Genomic DNA, 21699 nt, shown 5'->3' on the forward strand with positions numbered 1-21699 from the left:
GACATAAATATTTGTGTAGGTATACCTGGCTAGGTATTTGGCTATTAAATAACCTGGGAAATTTAGTCCTCGAAAAAATTACCATTAGAAAAATAACTCTATAATGAAATTAATGTGTAACAAATACCTACCTAACACATATTCACAAGATTTCAATGGCAGTCTAATTGTCTATGTATGATTTAAAAACAAATAGTCAATTTTTTTAGTTATAATAAATGTGTAATACAACTTTAATAATATATAAACATAAAACAAATCTCTAGTCAATTTTTGTTTCAGTCGAATTTGTTTTGAAATGTCAATAATATATTATAACCATTTCCATAGGCGAAATTATAAAATTCATTAGGACAGGCTAAATGAGAAATATGAAAAAAATTCAAATTACAAAATAAGTTTTTAATATAAATTGTATTAGTTTAGTATATGTTATCCAATCAGTATTAGGTTAGGCTAGTTCGTAGTTTCATCTATATGACCGTCTCCACTCTTCGCTCTGAATCGTATACAATTATTCAGTGGCGTAATTACGGGGGGGGGGGATTTGGTTGTCGTATCACCCCCCCCATGACTTTTTTTAACTGACGAACCATATTTATGAACTTATTATTTATTGGTACTATAGTAGTCTAGGTTAGTTATAGGTAACTACTATAGTATAATAATATCGTATATATTTTATAAAATCAACAAATAAAATATGTTATACATTTTGCATGGTACGCAATGACATACAAATATTTAGATTAATTTTATTTTTTACCTATTATGTACTTGAGTCTTGAACTCATTCTCACTGTTCTATGGTTAGGTGGTATTGACTCAAAAATTAATAATAATAATCATATAATATATTAATATGATAGAAATCTGAAATATACACTATTATATATTTATATAGTATTATAATAATTAAATATATTAATCATTGTCCTGACTTCCCCATGTCTACCTTTTTATAATTTTGTAAAATCTCATATGGGGTTATTTCTCCACGAAGTTATTTATTCGGGGACTATATATCTGGGGTTATTTTTTCGCGGTACCCTATAACTAGGATGCAATTTTTACTTTGCGCGTGCACGACCATGGTCGGTCGTAATGTATGCGTACCTAAATCCAAGATATAATAATATTATATTATATCAGATTGTGCCATTGCTGAGTTCATCCGACCCGATGAGCGAAATAATATTATAATATTATCTTTCACTGCAGTAGGTATAGGCGTACAGCTGCTGCACTTGTCAGCGAAACCATTTTTAACTATTTATTTCGGGCTTATACAATATATAAATATATGTTTTCAACCAATATTAATCGCACATCTTAGACAATCGTAGACACATAGACATCAGTACATCACACATCCTGATCTGGAATTTGTATTTTGTAGACAAACATATTCAAACCGACACACTCTCACAGACACCGCAATATGCTCGTGCCGGACTAGATGATGGATCAATATAAGTTTGTGTTGGACAGTATAAATGCAGCGAAGAGAAACCTCGAAACATAAATCATAATATTATTATATCGCGGTGTTATATACATATAGCTTAAAATATAAAGCGTACCTATTGAATATTATAGATAATAATAGGTATCCCATTAGGCTAGGTTAAGTATTCGTAAATTACACAAAACCACGGTTAAGAGGATGTTGCATTGTCGCATCTGCTATCTGCATATTATGTTGTCTTCGTCTTACAAACCTACGACTCAAGAAATTTTACGATTAGAAAATCACGTTTAACTCCGTTATAGTTTAAAAATTAGAGTGAATTTACCTCTTGCAGTATTTAAAGTTTGAATTTTGAAAAAATACGTAAAAACCATTTTGAGTTAGAAATTCATAAAAATGTATCATTATAAATCAAAGATTTGAAAATTTAATACAAGATTCCTCATAGGTTTGTCTACCCTTATCAAAAAAAAAAATGTCTACCGGAAAGTCAAATTTCGACAAAATTCGTAGATATCACGAACACTTGCAAACATTTTTCTTTTTATATCTAAGATTTGAAAATTTAATTCAAAATTCCTCATGAGTCATAAGTTTGTCTGCTTTTGTCACAAAAAAACGACGGGTTTAACTCCGGGATAGTGCCGGCCGAAGTGAAAACTTGAGTATTAACGCCGTGCATTTTTGAATGGTTAGGAACGAATTGCTTTAATTATCATTATAAAAGTACTATCATTTATGTGGTAAAAATACAATATTCATTTATTGCACTAAAATTAATTGTTTTACATTTTTTTTTTAAAATCAACCTTTGCCAATCATTAATTTTAGCTAGTAAAATTGAAGGTAATTGAACAAAACAAAAACTAGACTCTAACAAAAACAATATAGTCACTACTAGATAAAACATCTACTGTGGTAATAAATATCAACAAGTCCAACATATGAAAATAAAATAAAACAATAAAATAAACCCGTAGTTTTTTTATTTTTTTTGAAGTGAAAACTTCTTTAGCGGCGTTGTGCACTTAATCAGTTTTTTGTGATGGGTAAAAAATGTTAAACTCGCGTCAGACGAATGCGTGCATTTATACCATTATGCGAAAGAAAAATAAACATATTTCTAGAAGTCCCATTTTAATTTTGAAAACTAATTTGAATTCAATAACTTCTTTTCTATGTTTTGTAGGAATAACTTTTTCATTTTTTTTTAATTCATTGAACCTTTAAACTTTAAAGTACTAGTTAATTTTGAGAAATTAAGTAAATTAATTTGCAACCAGGCGCCATTTCAGTTTTAAAATTGGGGTGCCAAATCTTTTAGGCCACATTTTTCTACCACCAGACCACAGTTAGAACAATGAAAATTGAAATGTAGCCATGTTGGAGTTTTTTCTAACCTTACTACCTATTAGGGATGAAAAATAATTAATATTTTAAGTGATAACACTATAGTAAAAGTATAATATCATTATTCATTAATATACATTTTCTTTCTTTAATATCTAAGTATATCTATGTATATCTATGTATAACTCTTTATTTATAAAATATTTTTTGCTTATATTAATTATTTCAATTAATTCAATTTAACTGATACATCGGGCATCGGCGCCAGTATGAAATTAAGAATATGATACAGCGAAAAATAGGGCCGCCAATGTATACCCTGCGATACCCCAAATGGCGCCCCTGTAATTGCAACTGTATACAGTATACTACAAAAACTTTACAAAATATCGAAAATCCATTTCCTACAAAACATAGAAAAGAAGTTATTGAATTCAAATTAGTTTTCAAAATTGAAATCAGACTTCTAGAAGTATATTAATTTTTCTTTCGCTTTAGGCATTATTCGCTCTTATGTAAGTAGAAATGAATAAATGAAAAAACGACGGGTTTTATTTTATTATCATATGTTGCACTTGTTGAAATTTATTAACATAGTAGATGTTTTATATAGTGTTCATTTTGATCAATTACTTTCAATTTTACTAGCTAAAATGAATGATTGGCGTTGGAGTGGAGATTTCAACATAAACTTTGCAGATGATAAAAATCAACTATTAATTGAATTTTTAAATAATGAATTTGGTTTAACGATGTCGAATGATCGCAATCTTAGCACAACGAATTACAAAAGTACTATTGATGCGGTCTTTATTAGCCTTTTAAATAGGTTCAAATCAAAATTGTTCGTTTCTTACTTCACGTACCATAAATCTTTCATATCAGTTTTGGAGATGTAAAATAATTAATTATAGCGCAATAAATGAATATTGTATTTTTACCACATAAATGATAGTACTTACTTTTATAATGATAATTAAAGCAATTCGTGCAAAATTCTTTCCTAACCATTCCAAAATATCAAAAATGCACGGCGTTAATATTCAAGTTTTCACTTCTGCCGGCACTCTCGGAATGCAACCCGTCGTTTTTTTTTCTACTTACATGAGATCGAATAATGCCAAAAGCGAAAGAAAAATTAACATACTTCTAAAAGTCCGATTTCAATTTTGAAAACTAATTTGAATTCAATAACTTCTTTTCTATGTTTTGTAGGAAATAGATTTTTGATATTTTGTAAAATTTTTGTAGTACCATTGCAAATTAATTTACTTAATTTCTCAAAATGAACTTGTACTTTAAAGGTTCAACGAGTTAAAAAAATTAAAAAAGTTTTTCCTACAGAACATAGAAAAGAAGTTATTGAATTAAAAATATTTTTCAAAATTGAAATCGGACTTCTAGAAGTATGTTTATTTTTCTTTCGCATAATGGTATAAATGCACGCATTCGTCTGACGCGATAGTTTAACATTTTTTACCCATTACAAAAAAACTGATTAAGTGCACAGCGCCGCTAAAGAAGTTTTCACTTCAAAAAATTTCTACTGGATAGTCAAATTACATTTTTATGAGTGTTTGAAGTTCAAATTTTTACATCATGTAATTCTGTCATGTAAATGTCATCATATGGCGTCCGCAGGAATTTGTTAAGGGAAGGGCAAAATATTTTTATTTTTACATTTTTAGTCTCAGTATCCTATTAGTTATAAAGTATTTTTGTGACATATTTTCTTTCATATATGCAAGAAATGTAAAAATATTTATGAATTATACGTACATATAGTTAGTTAAGACTTAATCTTACAGCATTCATTTTAATTAATTGTTATGTAATTTTAAGCTATCAAATACATAATTTTTTAATAGATAAAATATTACCATTAGTTTTATAATTTTAGTTAATTTATAAAATCAAATATTTCTAGCTTATTCAGTCATTGATACCACAAATTTAAAAAGTTGTAGCTATCGTAGGTATGCCATCTAATTTCTATGAACATTTAATTTTTTTATTAAAAAAGTAAGAACTTGGTTGACACTGCAGTATTGCACTTAGGTCCCACCACTACATCTCATAATCTATAAAAGCAACGTTCTTAGTTCTGACTCTGAATCGAGTGTAAATCACTTTGTAAAAAAAAAAAATTTTATTTTTAATTTAAAAAAAGTTTATTTTGCGATATTTTATATTACAACGGTAATGATTGAGGTTGAGATAATCATGCACTTTACGTTGTTTTCCAAATCTACTCGATACTCGTTTTATAACATACCTACATTGAATTTTTTGACGATTTTAAATTTAAGGGTCATTTTTTGCATTTAAAGATTTCTAGAGCATTTTGAAGTTTTTTCTAAATTTAAAATTAATATTTTATATTTAAATTTGCACATGTTTTTATATGATTTTTATAATAAATATATGATATAAAGTCTAAACCTATAGGTACAGAAAAAAAATAGTTAATTTTCAGATTAAATAAGTAGTCCAAATGATACGTTTTGTCTGTAAAACTTTTCTACAATCATTTAAAAGTTCAAAATTTATATTAGAATTTATAACTTTAATATTAAAAATAAAAATAATTTAGTGCACTATTTAGAATTGTTAGGGCATTTTATTAGTTTTTTTAGAACATTAAAATCTTCAATAATAATATATGATAATCAACCCAGAAAAAGCCAAGGGAGGGGAAACTGCCCCTACTTGCTCCCCCCATGCGGACACCCTTGTATGTAATTTACTTGGTTTCTTACAAGTGTTTAAAGTTCAAATTTTGAAAAAATGTATCAAATTGGCCATTTTATTTAAAAATGATTTAGTAGTTACAAATTTATAAAATGTTTAACTTTTATAGCTAAGGATTAAAAATTTAAATTAAGGTTCCACATAAGTAGGTTATTCTGTAACCAAAAAATAAAAAACACAGTTATGCATGGGTAGCGTCTTCATAATTATTATTGATCATTAAAACTTAAAGTACCATCAACCTGGCCACCTGGGTGACCTGAAACAATTTTGAAATTCTCATGTTAATTCTGAGCAGAAAAAAATTGATGTTACATAGAACAACTTACCTACCTTACAAAACATTTCATGAGTAAAAAAAATAAAAACCTGTTGTTGTAGGTCACCTTAAATTTTGGGTAATTTAAAAACTTAATTAAAATTTTAAAAACACCAATATTTTCAATTAAAATAATTTAATGGTGACATCAAACAATATATAATTTGTTTCTAAAATAAAAAATGTAGATAAAATAAAAATGCAACATTTTTTTTTAATAATTAATAATAACAAAACTACAGTATTAAGCATTTGTATCTAGATATAACAAAATGTATATATTTTATGTGGTTACATAATTTAATTTATAAATAAGATAAAAAATATACCTATCTCATAATAATAATTAAAGTGAAATAATATACTAAATAATAGAAAAACAAGTGGGTAATTAAAATATAAAAAAAATATTCATCAGTTGAATTGTTACAAATTACCTTTAATTTTTTTTTATGTACCCATACCTATCTTAACTTTGTAAACATGAAAGTATGGTGTATGAAACTGTGTACGGTTCATAGATAAATACAACAACTAGATAGCTGTCTTCATACTACAGTTGTGACCAATCTTGAAGTCGGCCACCATTTATAAACCAGGCAATGTTTACATTAATTTTACATTTATTTATATACATATTTACAATTAACTTATATATACCGTGATAATATTATTTTGTAAACATTGCCTGCCTTGTAAATGGTGGCCGACTTCGATAATAAGGAGACAGCTATCTAGTTGTTGTATATATCTATCATCTATGGTACGGTTATAAAGGAACCATAATTTATAATACATTCCTATAGCATTACTTAGCATTATAATGAAGATTTATTGTCCTCATGTCAATATATCAGCGGTCAGAACAAAATATACATTTTTAGTTATATTTTAAATACAGTACATGTTTAACATTACAAATAGATAAGTAATAAGTAATAAAAATTATTTATTAGCAATTTATAATTATATAAGTCTTATAAGTATTATTATTAATTATTTTATCACAGATGATACAAAGTTTTATGGAAGAGAAATGTGTGACCAAGGGTAATGTTTTCTTATAGCAAATATATAAAAATGCTAGCATAATATTATTGTTACATATAAAACATTATGATAGCATAAGAATGGTATTACAATATCTTTAGGGTCCCCATTTTTTTTTATAGTATTGGACATGACACATTACACATTTACATGTTATGTGGTAACTATATAATGTTAATGTAAAAAAATTAAATGATTTCCTTAATATTTTGTTTTATAAATCACTACACAAGAAATTATTAATTTATCACAATAGTTTCGGATCCAATCCTTCATTGACCATTTTTAATTCAACAGCGCCTCTTGGCACACCAAATTGAATCATTTTACGATATTTTAATATTGTTGGATCCACAATTGGCTCATTGGGACTTTCATCTACAACAGCAGCTGGTTCTGAAATAATGTCTTCAGTTTTACCATGGGCATCAGTTGTCTCGGTTTTAATAAGTCCATCGGTTGCCTCTGTTTTATTATGTTCATCAGTTACTTCAGTATTATGTAAATTATCTTTTAATTGATTGCTGGGAGGTTCACTTGTTTGAAATTGAGAAGATTGCAGTTCTCGTAGTTCAGGGACAGAATTTAACTAAAATTCATATTATCTTATGTATTAATGTGTCATGTAATATTTAGTTAAGTTGTACCTTAGTTTCTAATATACACAGAGATGCTGAAATTTTTTGTAATCGTTGTTCGGATTTCATCATTTTTGCTTCACAGTGTGTCATAAAATTGTTTAAAAATGTTACAGTGGACGTAATGAAATGATTAATATATGTAACTAATTGACGTTGTTCCATTGGAGGAACCTATAACAACAAAAATAAAAACAAAATATAATTATTAATCTGGTCAAAAATATTTAATAATATTAAACTTACTTTTTTAAGTTCTTCCATTTTTGTTTATTTGAAGAAATAATATTAATGGAACAGTATGTTATATTCTTACGGTAAAACCAAGAAATTTTGTGTATTATTGTTATTAGTTAAAATACAAAAACTATCAAGAGAACGACATAAATTTGAAGTTTGGAACTCTCAAATGATAGTCAAATCACAGAATAGAAATTCCATCTATTCTGTGGTCAAATACTCAAATGTAGACTTTATTCAATCTATGAACTAAGATAAATTATATTATATTAGACCTTAGTTCATGGTTCAATCAGGTTTATTATATATTATTATTTAATCTATTCTGTGGTTCAATCCATATAATTTAGTTGTGATAAAAAATTTGTTTTTAATCAGTAATAATAATTTATATTTACCACAGATAGATACCCCTAATATTTATAATTATAAGTTACTATCACGGACTAAACTGATATAATGTACTAGGAACGATCAGCTTATCAGTGGCCTCGAAAGTATGTACTAGAGGAAAATGCGGGGGTTCTAATCATAATTGATAGTTTACAGCGCCATCTGTATAAAACACGGACTGAGATACAAACTGTGACGCTAAATAACACCACGACTGGTAGCGCTGAAAACATTCAATTATGGGCGTTGATGATAACAGAGGAACCTTTTGCGGGCTGTCCCCCGTCATCCGCCCACTATGTCGTTTTCAGTATTCAGTCCATTATATCTTAGATCGTGGTACATACCTATTATACGGCTATACATAATAACATAATATATATTATTATTAATTTTTAAATCATATATTTCTTAACTTCTTCGATACCTAATTACCTACACTCCTATTTCTTACCTACTTTTATGATAAATCGTGTTTTGTCACGGTTACTTCCCAACAATATCTTCGATATATTTGTCTATGTTAAAAAACTAATAGCATAAAATATGCATTATCGTACCCATGCTCAATTTTGCTTCAAAATGTTTTAAAGTACTGAATCTGAAAGTGTCTGAACCACTTGTATCTCTTTTATTAGATGTTACACACAAATAATTAGGTTAAAATGGTTAAATATTATATCTTAGTCCGTGGTTAATATTGTATGATTTAGCACGGCTACAGATAGTACTATCTTTAATCGTGCTTTTAGTATTTAGCATAGACATATATCTATGGTATTTAGTCATGGCCATTACCTACATCACGAATTAAGATATACTTACCTATACCTATCATAATTCGTGTTTAATTTATTTTAACTTGAGCATTTTTTTTTTTTTACTATCCCTGTCACAGCTTACACTATTTGATTTTAATCACTGCAACCTGTGTAAGATCCGTAAAATAAAATATTAATATTCATGTTATATACTTTGAAGCGAGTGACTACTTAGTATTATAAACAATGTAAAATTTAAAAATACTTATAACTCGCCTAATAATTAAAATGTAATAAAGCCTATGAGATGCCCTAAATAATCTTACCTTAAATTTTCAATTCGCTCCTAATTGAGCTAAACATTATTCGCTAAGTGTAAAATTTGCCACGTTACACACTTGAGAGACTGATACATACAATAAATGCCTGTATACCGTCCTCTTAATACTTACTAGTCTATAAGGTTAGGTACTTTTAAGCTGGTGTTACTAGATTTTCATTCACAAATCTTATTTTCTTCTTATTAAATATTATTTGTGAAATATTTATGACCTAACACACTCGTAATAAATGCATCATGTAAATCTACCCAACATACATTATATACATCCTCACCTAAATATATAAGTACTTTTTCATTAACTTACAAGCTATGCTATAAGAATAAGACAAAGGTAATCAAACTATATGTCGCAGAAGAGGAATAAAAAATGATACCTAATTTATAATTTTATCCCAAATGTTAGGTTGGATTCTAGCTAGTTATTTATAATATTATATTAGTGTTTTTAATAATTTAAGCCCTCGTCGAGCCATAAAATTAAAATTTAAAGAACTCAGATAAAGTAATTAATTAGTAAGTAAAAATAATTCTTAATACCACGGACTAAGATATTTTAGTATTTTTCTTCTTATAATACCAGCAATATAAAAAACCTAAAAATCCACACCATAGTTATACAATTATAACTTAATAATAACATATTTTTAAAAAAATGTATCTTCATTCTTATTGCCATTAAAAATATTACATTGAATATTTAAGTAATCGTTTTAAGAATATTGTTAAAACAAGTTCTTAAATATGAATATTGCGTACAAAAAAATGTCATAACTAGATGTATTATTTAGTACATACCAAATTCGAAGACCAAATCAGTGGGAATGCGATAGGAAATAAAACAATATGGAATATTATAATAAATATTAATTGAGAAATAAAAAGTATTTTGCAGTAGCACTTATATATTGGTCTTAAAAGTAACAAAAATATGTTTACAACTTAAAACTGGATCATTTGTCCCTGAAAAATAAAAATAGTTAAATTAACAAAATGAAATATTTAAAATAACAACATTTCTTACCTTTCGTTTCTTGTCACCTCCCAATTCAAAATGCTTGCAACGTTTCAATGGGATTTGTTTACGGTATTTGCATTCAGAACACTCCATCCTTAATACAATTTTCTTGGTTGTTTTAGCCTGGTGAACAATTATTCATATTTAATTTAAACTAATTGGTTTATTATTCAATAATAATTGTTTATACCTTCTTTCTGAAAATAGGCTTAGTCTGACCACCGAAACCACTCTGTTTTCGGTCGTAACGACGACGACCCTGGGAAGCTTGACGTTCCTTAGATTTTTTGTACTGCGTTACCTTGTGTACCTTATGTACCTTGCATTTCTTGCAGTACGTACGTCTTTGTTTAGGTACATTCACCTGAAATCAGAAATTGTATATAACAATAAGATAAAACACAAGAATTGTGTTTAAAAATTATAATAGTTTAAATGCAAAAAATTATTCCAATAATAAAAAGGTGGGGAAGTGGATGTTGCTCTGCTGTACAGTAGGTTACTGTAATGGATGGTGTTAAATTTGAATTCAATGATATAATATCATTGTATAAGAAAAACGATTCTGAGCGAAAACGGTCAGTCAGCCTATGGTATTACTAAGTATATTTGATGATATTATTGTGAATAAAGTAATTTATATATAACTTTTTACGTGGAACCTTCTTTTCAATTTTCAATCTTTAGCTATAAAAGTTGAACATTTTATAAATATTTAGCTACAAAATAATTATTAAATTGTCAAAATTCAAACTTTAAATGCTTATAAAAAAAAAATTGTGGCTAGGCCTTTTTAATATTTTTCAACTGCTATTGTAACAATATATCAGGAGCCTTACATTCAATTTTCATGCTTTTTTGACCAACAAATAAAATTTTCTTAATATTTATTGAAAAAAAAACTAAAACTGACAATGTCCGCAAACAGCTCAAAAAGTCAAAATAATTTTAAAATTGTATGATGTATAGAAAATGAAAATATAAACATTCAGTAAGATTTTCTTGTATCTACAGTTATTAGTTTTTGAATTACAATAAAATAACAAAACCACTATATGATAAATCGAGTGAATATCCAATATTGTAAAAAAATGAATTTCAAACGCTCATAAAAATTTAATTTGACTTTCTTCTATAATTTTTTTTTTTGATAAAGGTAACAAACGTATGAGGACTCTTGTATTACAATTTCAAATCTTAGATTTATGAATTCTCAACTCAAAATAATTTGCTAATTTTCGTGATTTTAGCGTATTTTGTCAAGATTTGAACTTTAAATGTTTATAAATAAAAACTGTGACTAAGGATTTTTAATATTTTTCAAATGTCATTGTAACAATATAGTAGGAGCCTTGTATTAATTTTACAAGCTTTTTGGCCCGACAAATTAAGTATTATTGACATTCATAGAAAAAAAAACTAATAAAATTGGAAATTGAAAATGTCCCTAAACAGTTCAAAACAAATCAAAATATTTTGAAAATTTCATGTATTTGTGTTTATTAGTTTTGGAGTTACATCAAAAACCAAAATCTATTTGGTGGACAAGCGATTTCGCATCAAAAATTCCATTTATTCTTAATTCTCATATTTTTCCTGACGCTTATGAAAACTATTGGCAATTTTAAATTTTGACCTCCCCGATGCACCAACAATATTCACTTTCCCATCAAACAAGATAATGAAGTTAAAAATCGAAGAATTAATTCAACTACTTATCGTGAACACACACAAATAAAAAAACCACACATCATTGTAAAACCAATACACTCATCGTTTCACTCAGAATCTAAAATGTAACAGGTTAATAAGGTATTGTGATAATTGAACAGTGGATTTAAACCATGTGAAATATTTGAATCAATGTTTTTGAATACAAATCAGCATAATAAGTATAACATTAAGAAAAGAACTGGTAAAACAATTTCATGGTAAGGCTTCTGTACAAGTTTTCCCAAAATTCTATTAAATATTTTAGTTAGGTACTGCCGTAATTATAATACTTTTCCACTAATCTGCAGCTTGATATCTGTTAAGGGAGGGGGGGAGTTGATAGGTGTATTAAATTAACAAAAATGACTTCTCCAGAGAACTCTCACGCCCTAATGAATAGTCGGATTTTGTTAATTTTTTTATTTTTATATTAAAGAAGACAATAATTTTCAAGTCTAATCAAAGGCCAAAAATTTAGTTTACTTAAAATAATGGTAATGTTCTTGAAAAAGAACAAACATTGTGCATTATTCATAAGTATATTTTAGCTTCAATAATTATAATTTTGAAAATCGGGCTTTGATCCAACCTGCAAAATGTTACTTATAAATACTAAAATTAATAAAATCTGACTATTCTACAGGGCGTGAGTTTTTCCTATAAGAAATACACCAGCTCCGATTCCCTAAGGCTATAGTATATTCTAAGACTATGGAAAACAATAAGAGATATCCCATTGTGGCACATCCGTTAATATAACAGAATATGAGAACAGTAAATACCAAATCCGACGGGTTTAAAATTCTAATAGAAGTCATCTTGCATGTGCATGTAGGGCTTAAATTAATTCAAAAAACCAAGAGTAATCGATTTCTGAAATTCATGGTTATAAAGTATAGACTACAACATATAGACAAGCGACTTGAAAATATCACAAGATATACGTAAAAGTTTAGAAATTATTCAAACTACTCATGTATCAGACACCATAAAACAAACGAATAGTGCATTTAACTTATTGTGCTTTAAGATCGAAACGGATGAAACTTTACTTACCATTTTTCCAGTTTGTTAGTAAACGTTTTATAAACACGACGAGTGAACTACAAGAGAATGATGTTTGACGAGAAGAACAACATTACAAATGTCGAACGTATCAGTGATAACGACAATGTGAGAGCCAAAGAAGTTCTAAAAAACGTATTATGTATTCATCGTATGAGAACAAAATGAGTATGTAGGGCAATGATCTGCTTTACGGACTGCGGTTACTGGTTAATGGTTATACTTCCACAGAGACAGCGATTAAAATATGTAATGAATAATGATAAAGTTATTGATATGGTGTTGTCAAACTTGCTAATTTATTTTGAAATTTTCCGCTCCTTTCTATTATTTCTTACTTTTATTTGATTTAAGTATAAAAATGGACCATAATCTATTGAATTTTTGGATAAACTACGAGAACATAATCAATTGGGGTTATCGAATTTCAGGGGCTCGGGGATCGGATAGCGATAGTTCGTTGGTGACGATTGATACTGAAACGAAGGTAGGCAATAGTGCATTAATACCTGACTGTTTTGTCCGTGTCCAATATTCTTACCTTTTTATGCTCATTTTTTAAAGTTACTTATTGTATTTTATATTTATTTCCTAGGAAATTAATACATATGCAACTCTTAACACTGAAAAAAACGAGTATGATGATGACGATGTTTGCACTTCCGATGGCAGCGTTGATATTGATTTAGAATATTTAAACTTTTCAAAAAAAACATTGGAACATCAAGAAAAAATAGGTTAGTATAGGTTGTATTTGTGAATTTACTAATTATTGTCATATAGTTTTTTGTAATTTTAAAACAGGGTATATTATTTATTGAAGAATAATAAATGGTTATGGTTCATTGTTTGTAGAATTAGAAAAGAGAAAAGTTGACCAAGAGTATGGACTGTGCAATTCATCCAGTTTTGAAAATGGTAATGATTTGTTCATTGGATTTTTAGTATGTACATAATTAAAATTGTAAATAAGTGTAATTAAGAAATACAGGTGTGGTGAACATTCAAGTTAAAATTGTTTTCATAAAAATTAAGGGTAATTTTAAATTCATAGTCTACTGTGATGATACAAACCTTTTTATATTTTGACTCATTAAAATAATTCTTTTGGGTATTATATCTTATATAATATAATATTTCTAATTTGAGCATTTGTTATGATGGAAAGTCTAGAATCTCAAATTGCTTTTGTACTTCCACTGCCCACAAGACTGTTATATTCTTTGCATAGGCGTGCACAGATTCTAAAAGCATGTATTATCATCGCCCCTTTAGTTGACCATTCTATAAATACAACACATCTAAATTTTATATATCTATTTAATATTAATAAATTAAAATATATCGTTTTTATGTTTTTGGGTATTTTAATGTTTTACAATGATGTGTTTTTTTTATTTTTATTATCTTTTTGTCTGTACACGATAAGTAGTCGAACTAATATTTGATTTTTAACTTCAGTATCTTGTTCAATGGGAAATTAATTATTTATGAGTTTTTGAATTTAAAACTAGTATGATATTGGATTTGCATTGGTAAATTAACATTAATTTTTGAAATTTTGTTGTAATTTAAAAAAAGAATAATTCTAGATAGGTACTTGAAACAGGTTGGACCTGTGGGACTGGAACCCTTAAATACATTTTTTTAGGAACCGAAACCTATATTTTGATGTAGAGGTTATTTTGGTTTTTTTCAGTTCCAAATCCAATAGATATTTTATAGTAGTAGGTATAATTATTAGTAATAAAGTTAATTATCACTACTTATTAGTAATAACATATAATTATATAATCATTGATCTATAAAAGTTTATCAATACTAAGAAATAAGAATACTATTATGTGTACAACAGAATTGTCATAAAACAAATTCCAAAAATCCAAATTCTAATTTCCGTGTAATTTATAACAAGCCTAACCTACCTGCAGTCAATTTTTATTGAATCGCAAATCGCAATTTGCAATAACTAATGTAGAATTTCTAAAAATAATAACAATTTTTACGTTTATAAGTGATTCAGAGTTTTTAAGTTGTCTTATAATTGTTTCCTAACTAATATGCCTAATGTGGGTATCGTCTATTAGTTTAAAATGTAAATATTATTAACTAATAAAATAGGTAAGTATAGTAGATTGTAGATACCTAGTTAAGTTTTAAATATATTATAATTTATTTAGATTTTGTTAGTCACATACAATATACGTATTATATGCTAGTAATGTTTTTTTTAATTCTTACAATATTTATAATTCAATGGTACCTATAGTGAAACTTCCATAAACAGTCAGTAAATTATTGAATAATATAATAGTATATCTTATGGTTTTAGTCTTAATGATATTATATTACCTAAACTCTGAAATAGACTACACTTAATTAAGTACAATTAATATTAGCCATTAAATAGAGGTTCTTAATATGTTAATTTTTTTATACAGTTCTTAATTGATAAAAATAAAATAAAAAGCAAAAGTCAAATATAAAGTGTCAAAACCAATATTAACCGAAACCCAAATTTGACATTTTAGAAAACCAGAACCGGAACCGAAAGTTTGGATTTTTGAGAACCCAAACCGATAAAATCATAAAGGTTCTAGTCCCTGACTTGAAATGTTGACCAAATTTTAAAACTAAACTTTTCCATACATGGTTAAATTTTGAAACAATTTTGACTATTTTTGTACTATTTAGTCCTGAGAAATTTTTATGGATGGTATAAATAAGGCTTTGGCTCATGAAAAATCACAGGGCGTGCCTAGGCCTATGCGCACGCCTATGATTCTTTGGTTCAAATTAATCAAATTATTATAATTTTTTTTAAATTAAAATATAATTATGTGTATTGCAGAATCTACCAGTATAACTGAGATAAATGTTATTAATCCAATAAAATTTTATGGTTCAAAAGTAAATGAAATTGAATGTCTTGAAAATAATCTGCAGTCTGAATTTGAAAAATTTTGTGCTACAAAGAAACCAGTATTATGGCCTGGCATGGCATTTAACTGGGATGTACCAGGTATATATATGATAACTTACTTATTCTGTATACCTGTAAACAATTATTTGTTTACAGTAATTGTTAAATATTATGAGTCGGGATGTGATACAGAAAGAAAAGTATCGATATTTTTACTTGGTATCAAATTGAATTCTAATATTTAAAGAAAGAATTAATTCTTATGGATATCAATTTTTTTATGAGTATTTAGAAGTTGTAAACATGCTAAATGATAGCATATAGAAATATTATGTTTTGGTTATAATATAAAAAGTATCAATTCTAAATACAGTGAATACAACTTTTAAATTAATGTAAAAAAAAATGAACATTTAAACATATATATTCATACCATGTATATTTTTTGATACAAGTACTTTTCTTTCAATAAAATTAAAATATCAAAACTGTGGTATCATTACTAAAAATGCTTGTATCGGAAGAAAAAAATCAATAGTATCGCAACATCCCTAATTATGAGGATGTCGTCTCCCTTACATTGGAATTTGTTGTGTGTACTTTGTATAGTTCTATAATCTTATCATTTAATGAGTTATTATATTTTAATATTTCAAATTTTATGTTTATTGTCCTGAATTAACAAAATACATACAAATTTGTGTTAATTTGTAGGTTATTATTTTTCATTTAACTTAATAAATAATAATTAATACTATGGATTAAGTATATAGCATGTTGTTATTATCACATTTATTATGGTAGTAATATAATTTTGATTTTTGATTCAAATTAGTTTAGTGTGCTGCTTTGATTACAAATTGGCCCCTTTGGTTAAGGTTTTTTTAAGAGACTTAAATCTATGTTATTATTAAACAAATTTACTAAATGAGACCTCACTTGCACCACATAAACTAAAGTATATCATACTATCATAGTACCACTTAAATGACTTAGGTTCAAATACACTATAAATATTGGTAACTTAATTTGGTAAAGGGTTTAAATTCGGGTATTTTGCAAACATTTTGTCTACAATGACTTCACCAATTGGTAATGAAGATGTCGCCGAAGGCGATGGAGCACTTCGGCAATGCATTATTCTATGCTTCACTAATTCTGAAGGATCATTTGATGCAATATCTAGCACCAAATCCTCTGCCATTGTTCCATCTGCCCACAGTGGTTGAGCACGAACACCTGTAGGACCTCTATTCATTTGTGTAACAGGCAATGCGTTAAATAAATAAAAATATACTTATATTATTTTGTTTTCGATTTTACTTTTTAATATCATTTTGTTTGATGTCTGGAATGTAATTTTGTATTTCTTTTAGCTGCTTGGCAGGAAATAAAGACTTGATAGTTTCATTTATGCCAAATTTCATATGTTTTGCCATAAGTTTTTGTACACCATCTAGTTTTAAAAGTCTTATTGTGTTAGAAATACTAACATCATTCCAGCTAAAGACATGAATAATATATTAATATCACATATTTTATTAGTTAATTTTTATTTATCTGTATTAAAAACCTGTATCCTTCTTGTTTTAGAGCCAGAACTGCATTTGGACCCAAAAACACAGAGCCATCCATTCTTGGGGTAAAATGTACTCCAAGAAATGGTAAACTGGGATCCGGCACCTAAGAAGAAAGATAAATAAATTTATATTATGATGTATTGTGTACAGATTGTATTATAAAATTAAATTGATCTTTACTGGATATATATTGCCCTTAACGAGATGCGCTTTTTCTTTGCCAAGTAAAAGATATTCACCTCGTACTGGTAAAATGTATGGATCAGCTTTACATCCAGTCATCAATGATAATTTATCAGATTGTAGTCCACCACATGTAATTACATAATCTGCTAATACTTCGTTCTGTAATTTTTTTTTAAATTTAAATCCAATGAATAAGAAATTATTTATTTTGAACTCTATAAACATGGCGTATTGTGTTGCTTAAATTTTTAGGCAATAACCCATCCAATAGCGTCAGATAGGTTTTAACACGTACCACGCCATGTCCCTCTCTATTTTTGTGTATTACAATACAATAAAAGTACATTTTTTTTAGAAATTATTTTGAGTGCTCTGTTATGTTTACATTCTTCAAACGATTTCACTTTAAAATTGTAAATTATTTGACCTCCCAAATTTGCAAAGTCTATTGCATAATGTTGTGTCACTACTGCCCAATCCACAATTCCTGTATGTGGTGAATGAATTGCTCGTACACCCTATAAACATGTAATAAAAAATTAGCTAACTAAGTTTTATTGTGACTTATATTGACTTACATTACAATATGGTTCAATGGTCTTGATATCATTTCCATTTATCAATTTTATGTCAGGGGTGCCATTTTCTAATCCTCGCTCATACAAGTCATTTAAACTTTTTATTTGGGACTCTTCAGTGGCAACAATGAGTTTTCCACATTTTTTATGAGGTATATTATTTTTGACGCAGTATTCATAAGTTTTATAAAGACCTGCAATGCACATTTTTGCTCTCATCGAACCTGGTTTGTAATATATACCTGCATGTATAACTCCGCTGTTGTGTCCGCTTTGATGAACTGATGGTCTATTTTCTTTTTCTACAAGACCTACATGTAAATGCTTATTTCGTGATAATAATGCTCGTGCAGTTGCAAATCCAACAATACCTCCTCCCACAACTAGTACGTCGTAACTATTTTTCTGACCTTTACTATAAAAACGAGTATATGAACTTGTAAATAAGTTTACAATTCCCATTTTCATTGTTGTCATTTGGACTGGTTTCATTTTGGTTAAGGTATAACAGTTGATTCTTAAACAAACAAATAGGATAACAATTATTTTAACTGGCTTAAAAATGTATGATGTTCAATCAATGTGAATGTTTTATTTTAATACCTGATAATACATTCAAATGATGTAAAAATGTTTTTTTTATTTTATATTGTTATATACATAACAAAAACACATTTTAACTTTGAATTACAAAACTTAAATTAATGAAGAGTAGCAAATAAAAATAATTTCTTATCTTTTGTCAACTTTTACACTCAGGGCCTAAGGTATAATAATAATAATAATAGTATTATGTTTATAAGTAGGGCTGGGATTTATATGTAATAAAAAACCAAAAATATGTACATATATATGTAATTAAAATTGCCAAAATATGTAGTATAAAATAAAAATTTTGTACAAAGAAAAATTTAAAAAAATACAATAAATTGATGTTTAATCAATTGTAAGGGATAATTTTTTCTAAGAGTACTACGGTCTGGCATAGATTTACCTATGTTTTTTTCTAAAAATTCTTTGAAATGTGGATTATCTAATTTAGCAAGAGGTATATCTGCCTTAATCATTGCACGACATAATTCTATATTAAAACTACATTTACTTGATGATGATGTAAGAAATTGCTGCTTTGATTGTACTTGTTTTTTTACTAATTGTTCTTTGTTAGATTTATGTTTTGATGTTGAGATATGTTGAGTTATCTGAAATTTTTGAGTAGTTGAAACACTTAATCACACGCATTGCAGTAAAGTACATTATTATCACTCGAAAAAGTTTCGTTAGGAAAATCACGGATAACATTTGAAATTTTAGTTGAAATAGATCGAGCTACTTTAGGCATTATATTTACTAATTTATTATTAAGTCTTTAGTTTTAAATTATAATTTATAACTCGAAATGCAAAGATGTTTTCACTACCACGTGAACACAAGAACTGATAGTCTGTTAGGTACTGTTGTAAATTCGTAAATATATTTTGTCAAATAATTGTATAACATAAAGTATAATCTAACATCATTAAGGTATGGTTATCGAACAGAAACAGATAAGATAAACTAAAATCAAGTTATTAATATTATTTATTTTAACCTACTTATTTCCTATATGCATTATACACTTACAATTTTCTGAATACCGTTATCAAAATACTATTATATTACAAAACCACTGAAATTGTCAAAATTTACGAAATATGTAAATAAAAACGAAAATTTTACAAAGTATGTAAAAATATGTATTTATGACGAAATATGTAAAAATATGTAAAATAAAATATGTCTTATTTTATTGCAAATCACGTGAAACGAATTTATCATTTGCAATAATTAATTTATCGTGTTTCACTAAAAATATGTATTTACATACAAATCCCAGCCCTATTTATAAGCAATATTCACACTTAATTCTGTTGATTTTGTTTTAATCTGTCACTTCATGCTTTCAAATAACACTTTGTTAGTAAGTGTAGTACAAAAATAAATAGTACAAAAAAAAAATATAATAATTACAAGTTTTTAATCGTGGAATATCTTACTTTTTTCTGAAAGTCAAATGAAGTATAAAAATTGGATTTATAGTTGCTATTTTACATCATATACAAAACAATAAAAATTATCTACACCAAATCCACTTTTTTCTCTTCATAGTATATTATTATCTTTAGAGATGTGTGCTGTAAATTTATTATAATTTATATATTAAAATAATTTACCGTAAATTTTACCAATTTTTTTTATTAGATAAGATGTCTTCTCTAGTTCTCTACATCGTATTTTTACCACAGATATCTATATACTAACTAGATAAGGTACTCCCACGGACTAAGATATAATGGACTGGAAACGACATGGTCAGCGGGGGACGGCCACGATAAGGTGTCACTTAGCTGATAATAACAGTGTTCTTGAAGTTTTCAGCGCTACCGGTGGTCTTATTTGGCTACAAAATTTGTATCTTCGTCCGTGTTAAATGCAGAGGGCGCTGTGAACTCCAGGAACACAAAGCGACCCCCCGCACTTTGCCTCTTGGACATACATTGTGGCCGTGATAAGCTGTTCGTTTCCAGTCCATTATATTAGTCCGTGGGTAATCCTATTTAATTTACATTGTTATCAAGTGAAGCTCAGCTGTCGACGGCCGCCATTTTCTCGGGGGGCAAAACATTTCATTCATTACACAAAATGTATTGGGAACAACGAACAACATCGTTTTTAATGGTAAAATAAAATAGTAAATGTAAAATGACTTATATAAAATATTATTTTTGTTTTTAAAACTACAGGTTTAGAAATAATAAAATACAATATAAAATTTTTTTTTTTTTTTATTTTTAATCTAGAATTTATACAATCTATACTACAAAAAAAAGTACAATAAGCATAATGTATGTTTTTAAATTAAGTGCAATAGCTTGAATGTCTTGAGAGGCAATATAAAATAAATCGTATTTAATCTTATTTATTTTTTTAACCATGAACTAAGCCGGTTATCTTAGTTCATGTTTTTAACTTAGCTTTTTTTACACGGAGTTATAACGAAGTGTTTTTGGTGTGATAATATAAATCACGGACTAAGATATATCGCGATATAATGATATAAATTATAAATATAAGTAATAGTTAAAAGTAAATAAATATAAATGTTTTGACTTTTGAACACAAAAAAATAAATTAAATGCTTCGGTAATTTTTATAAATTTATTTTAATTATTTATTAATTGTATTATGAGTAGTTAAATATTCATAATATGTACTGAATACTGATACAGAACAATAGATCCATTTTTAGTTCTTTAGGGTTATTATTAGAAAGAACTAAATTT

General features: G+C 27.3%; 4 protein-coding genes across 10 annotated transcripts; 1 reads left to right on the forward strand and 3 right to left on the reverse strand.

Annotated features, from left to right (window-relative positions):
- Nucleotides 1-6653: 6653 nt before the first annotated feature.
- On the reverse strand, nucleotides 6654-9413 carry LOC132944299 (WASH complex subunit 3). 3 transcript variants are annotated; one of them, XM_061013574.1, is made up of 4 exons: nucleotides 9300-9401; nucleotides 7826-9140; nucleotides 7589-7753; nucleotides 6654-7530 (listed from the first exon to the last, which is right to left on the reverse strand). In XM_061013574.1, the coding sequence occupies exons 2-4, from the start codon at nucleotides 7841-7843 to the stop codon at nucleotides 7189-7191; spliced, it is 525 nt and encodes a 174-aa protein (XP_060869557.1). In that variant the 5' UTR covers nucleotides 7844-9140; nucleotides 9300-9401; the 3' UTR covers nucleotides 6654-7188. The 3 variants fall into 3 exon arrangements, with proteins under 3 accessions (XP_060869557.1, XP_060869558.1, XP_060869556.1); XM_061013575.1 differs by lacking the exon at nucleotides 7826-9140 and having other exon boundaries at nucleotides 9300-9413; XM_061013573.1 differs by lacking the exon at nucleotides 9300-9401 and having other exon boundaries at nucleotides 7826-9253.
- Nucleotides 9414-10191: 778 nt separating this feature from the next.
- On the reverse strand, nucleotides 10192-13250 carry LOC132944300 (large ribosomal subunit protein eL42). The gene is made up of 4 exons (XM_061013576.1): nucleotides 13101-13250; nucleotides 10522-10695; nucleotides 10338-10454; nucleotides 10192-10276 (listed from the first exon to the last, which is right to left on the reverse strand). Exons 1-4 carry the CDS (start codon nucleotides 13101-13103, stop codon nucleotides 10256-10258), a joined length of 315 nt encoding a protein of 104 aa, XP_060869559.1. The 5' UTR covers nucleotides 13104-13250; the 3' UTR covers nucleotides 10192-10255.
- Nucleotides 13251-13319: 69 nt separating this feature from the next.
- On the forward strand, nucleotides 13320-14027 carry LOC132944301 (uncharacterized). 2 transcript variants are annotated; one of them, XM_061013578.1, is made up of 3 exons: nucleotides 13320-13596; nucleotides 13705-13846; nucleotides 13914-14027. In XM_061013578.1, the coding sequence occupies exons 1-3, from the start codon at nucleotides 13471-13473 to the stop codon at nucleotides 13928-13930; spliced, it is 285 nt and encodes a 94-aa protein (XP_060869561.1). In that variant the 5' UTR covers nucleotides 13320-13470; the 3' UTR covers nucleotides 13931-14027. The 2 variants fall into 2 exon arrangements, with proteins under 2 accessions (XP_060869561.1, XP_060869560.1); XM_061013577.1 differs by having other exon boundaries at nucleotides 13893-14023.
- A 2639-nt stretch (nucleotides 14028-16666) lies between these two features.
- Nucleotides 16667-20700, reverse strand: LOC132944297 (L-2-hydroxyglutarate dehydrogenase, mitochondrial). 4 transcript variants are annotated; one of them, XM_061013571.1, is made up of 7 exons: nucleotides 20590-20700; nucleotides 18377-18893; nucleotides 18143-18316; nucleotides 17793-17957; nucleotides 17606-17715; nucleotides 17356-17535; nucleotides 16667-17282 (listed from the first exon to the last, which is right to left on the reverse strand). In XM_061013571.1, exons 2-7 carry the CDS (start codon nucleotides 18866-18868, stop codon nucleotides 17057-17059), a joined length of 1347 nt encoding a protein of 448 aa, XP_060869554.1. In that variant the 5' UTR covers nucleotides 18869-18893; nucleotides 20590-20700; the 3' UTR covers nucleotides 16667-17056. The 4 variants fall into 4 exon arrangements, with proteins under 4 accessions (XP_060869554.1, XP_060869552.1, XP_060869553.1 ...); XM_061013569.1 differs by having other exon boundaries at nucleotides 20413-20683; XM_061013570.1 differs by lacking the exon at nucleotides 20590-20700 and adding an exon at nucleotides 19479-19856.
- Nucleotides 20701-21699: the final 999 nt, after the last annotated feature.

The sequence above is a fragment of the Metopolophium dirhodum genome, chromosome 5, assembly GCF_019925205.1.
Source record: "Metopolophium dirhodum isolate CAU chromosome 5, ASM1992520v1, whole genome shotgun sequence".
Taxonomy (NCBI): domain Eukaryota; kingdom Metazoa; phylum Arthropoda; class Insecta; order Hemiptera; family Aphididae; genus Metopolophium; species Metopolophium dirhodum.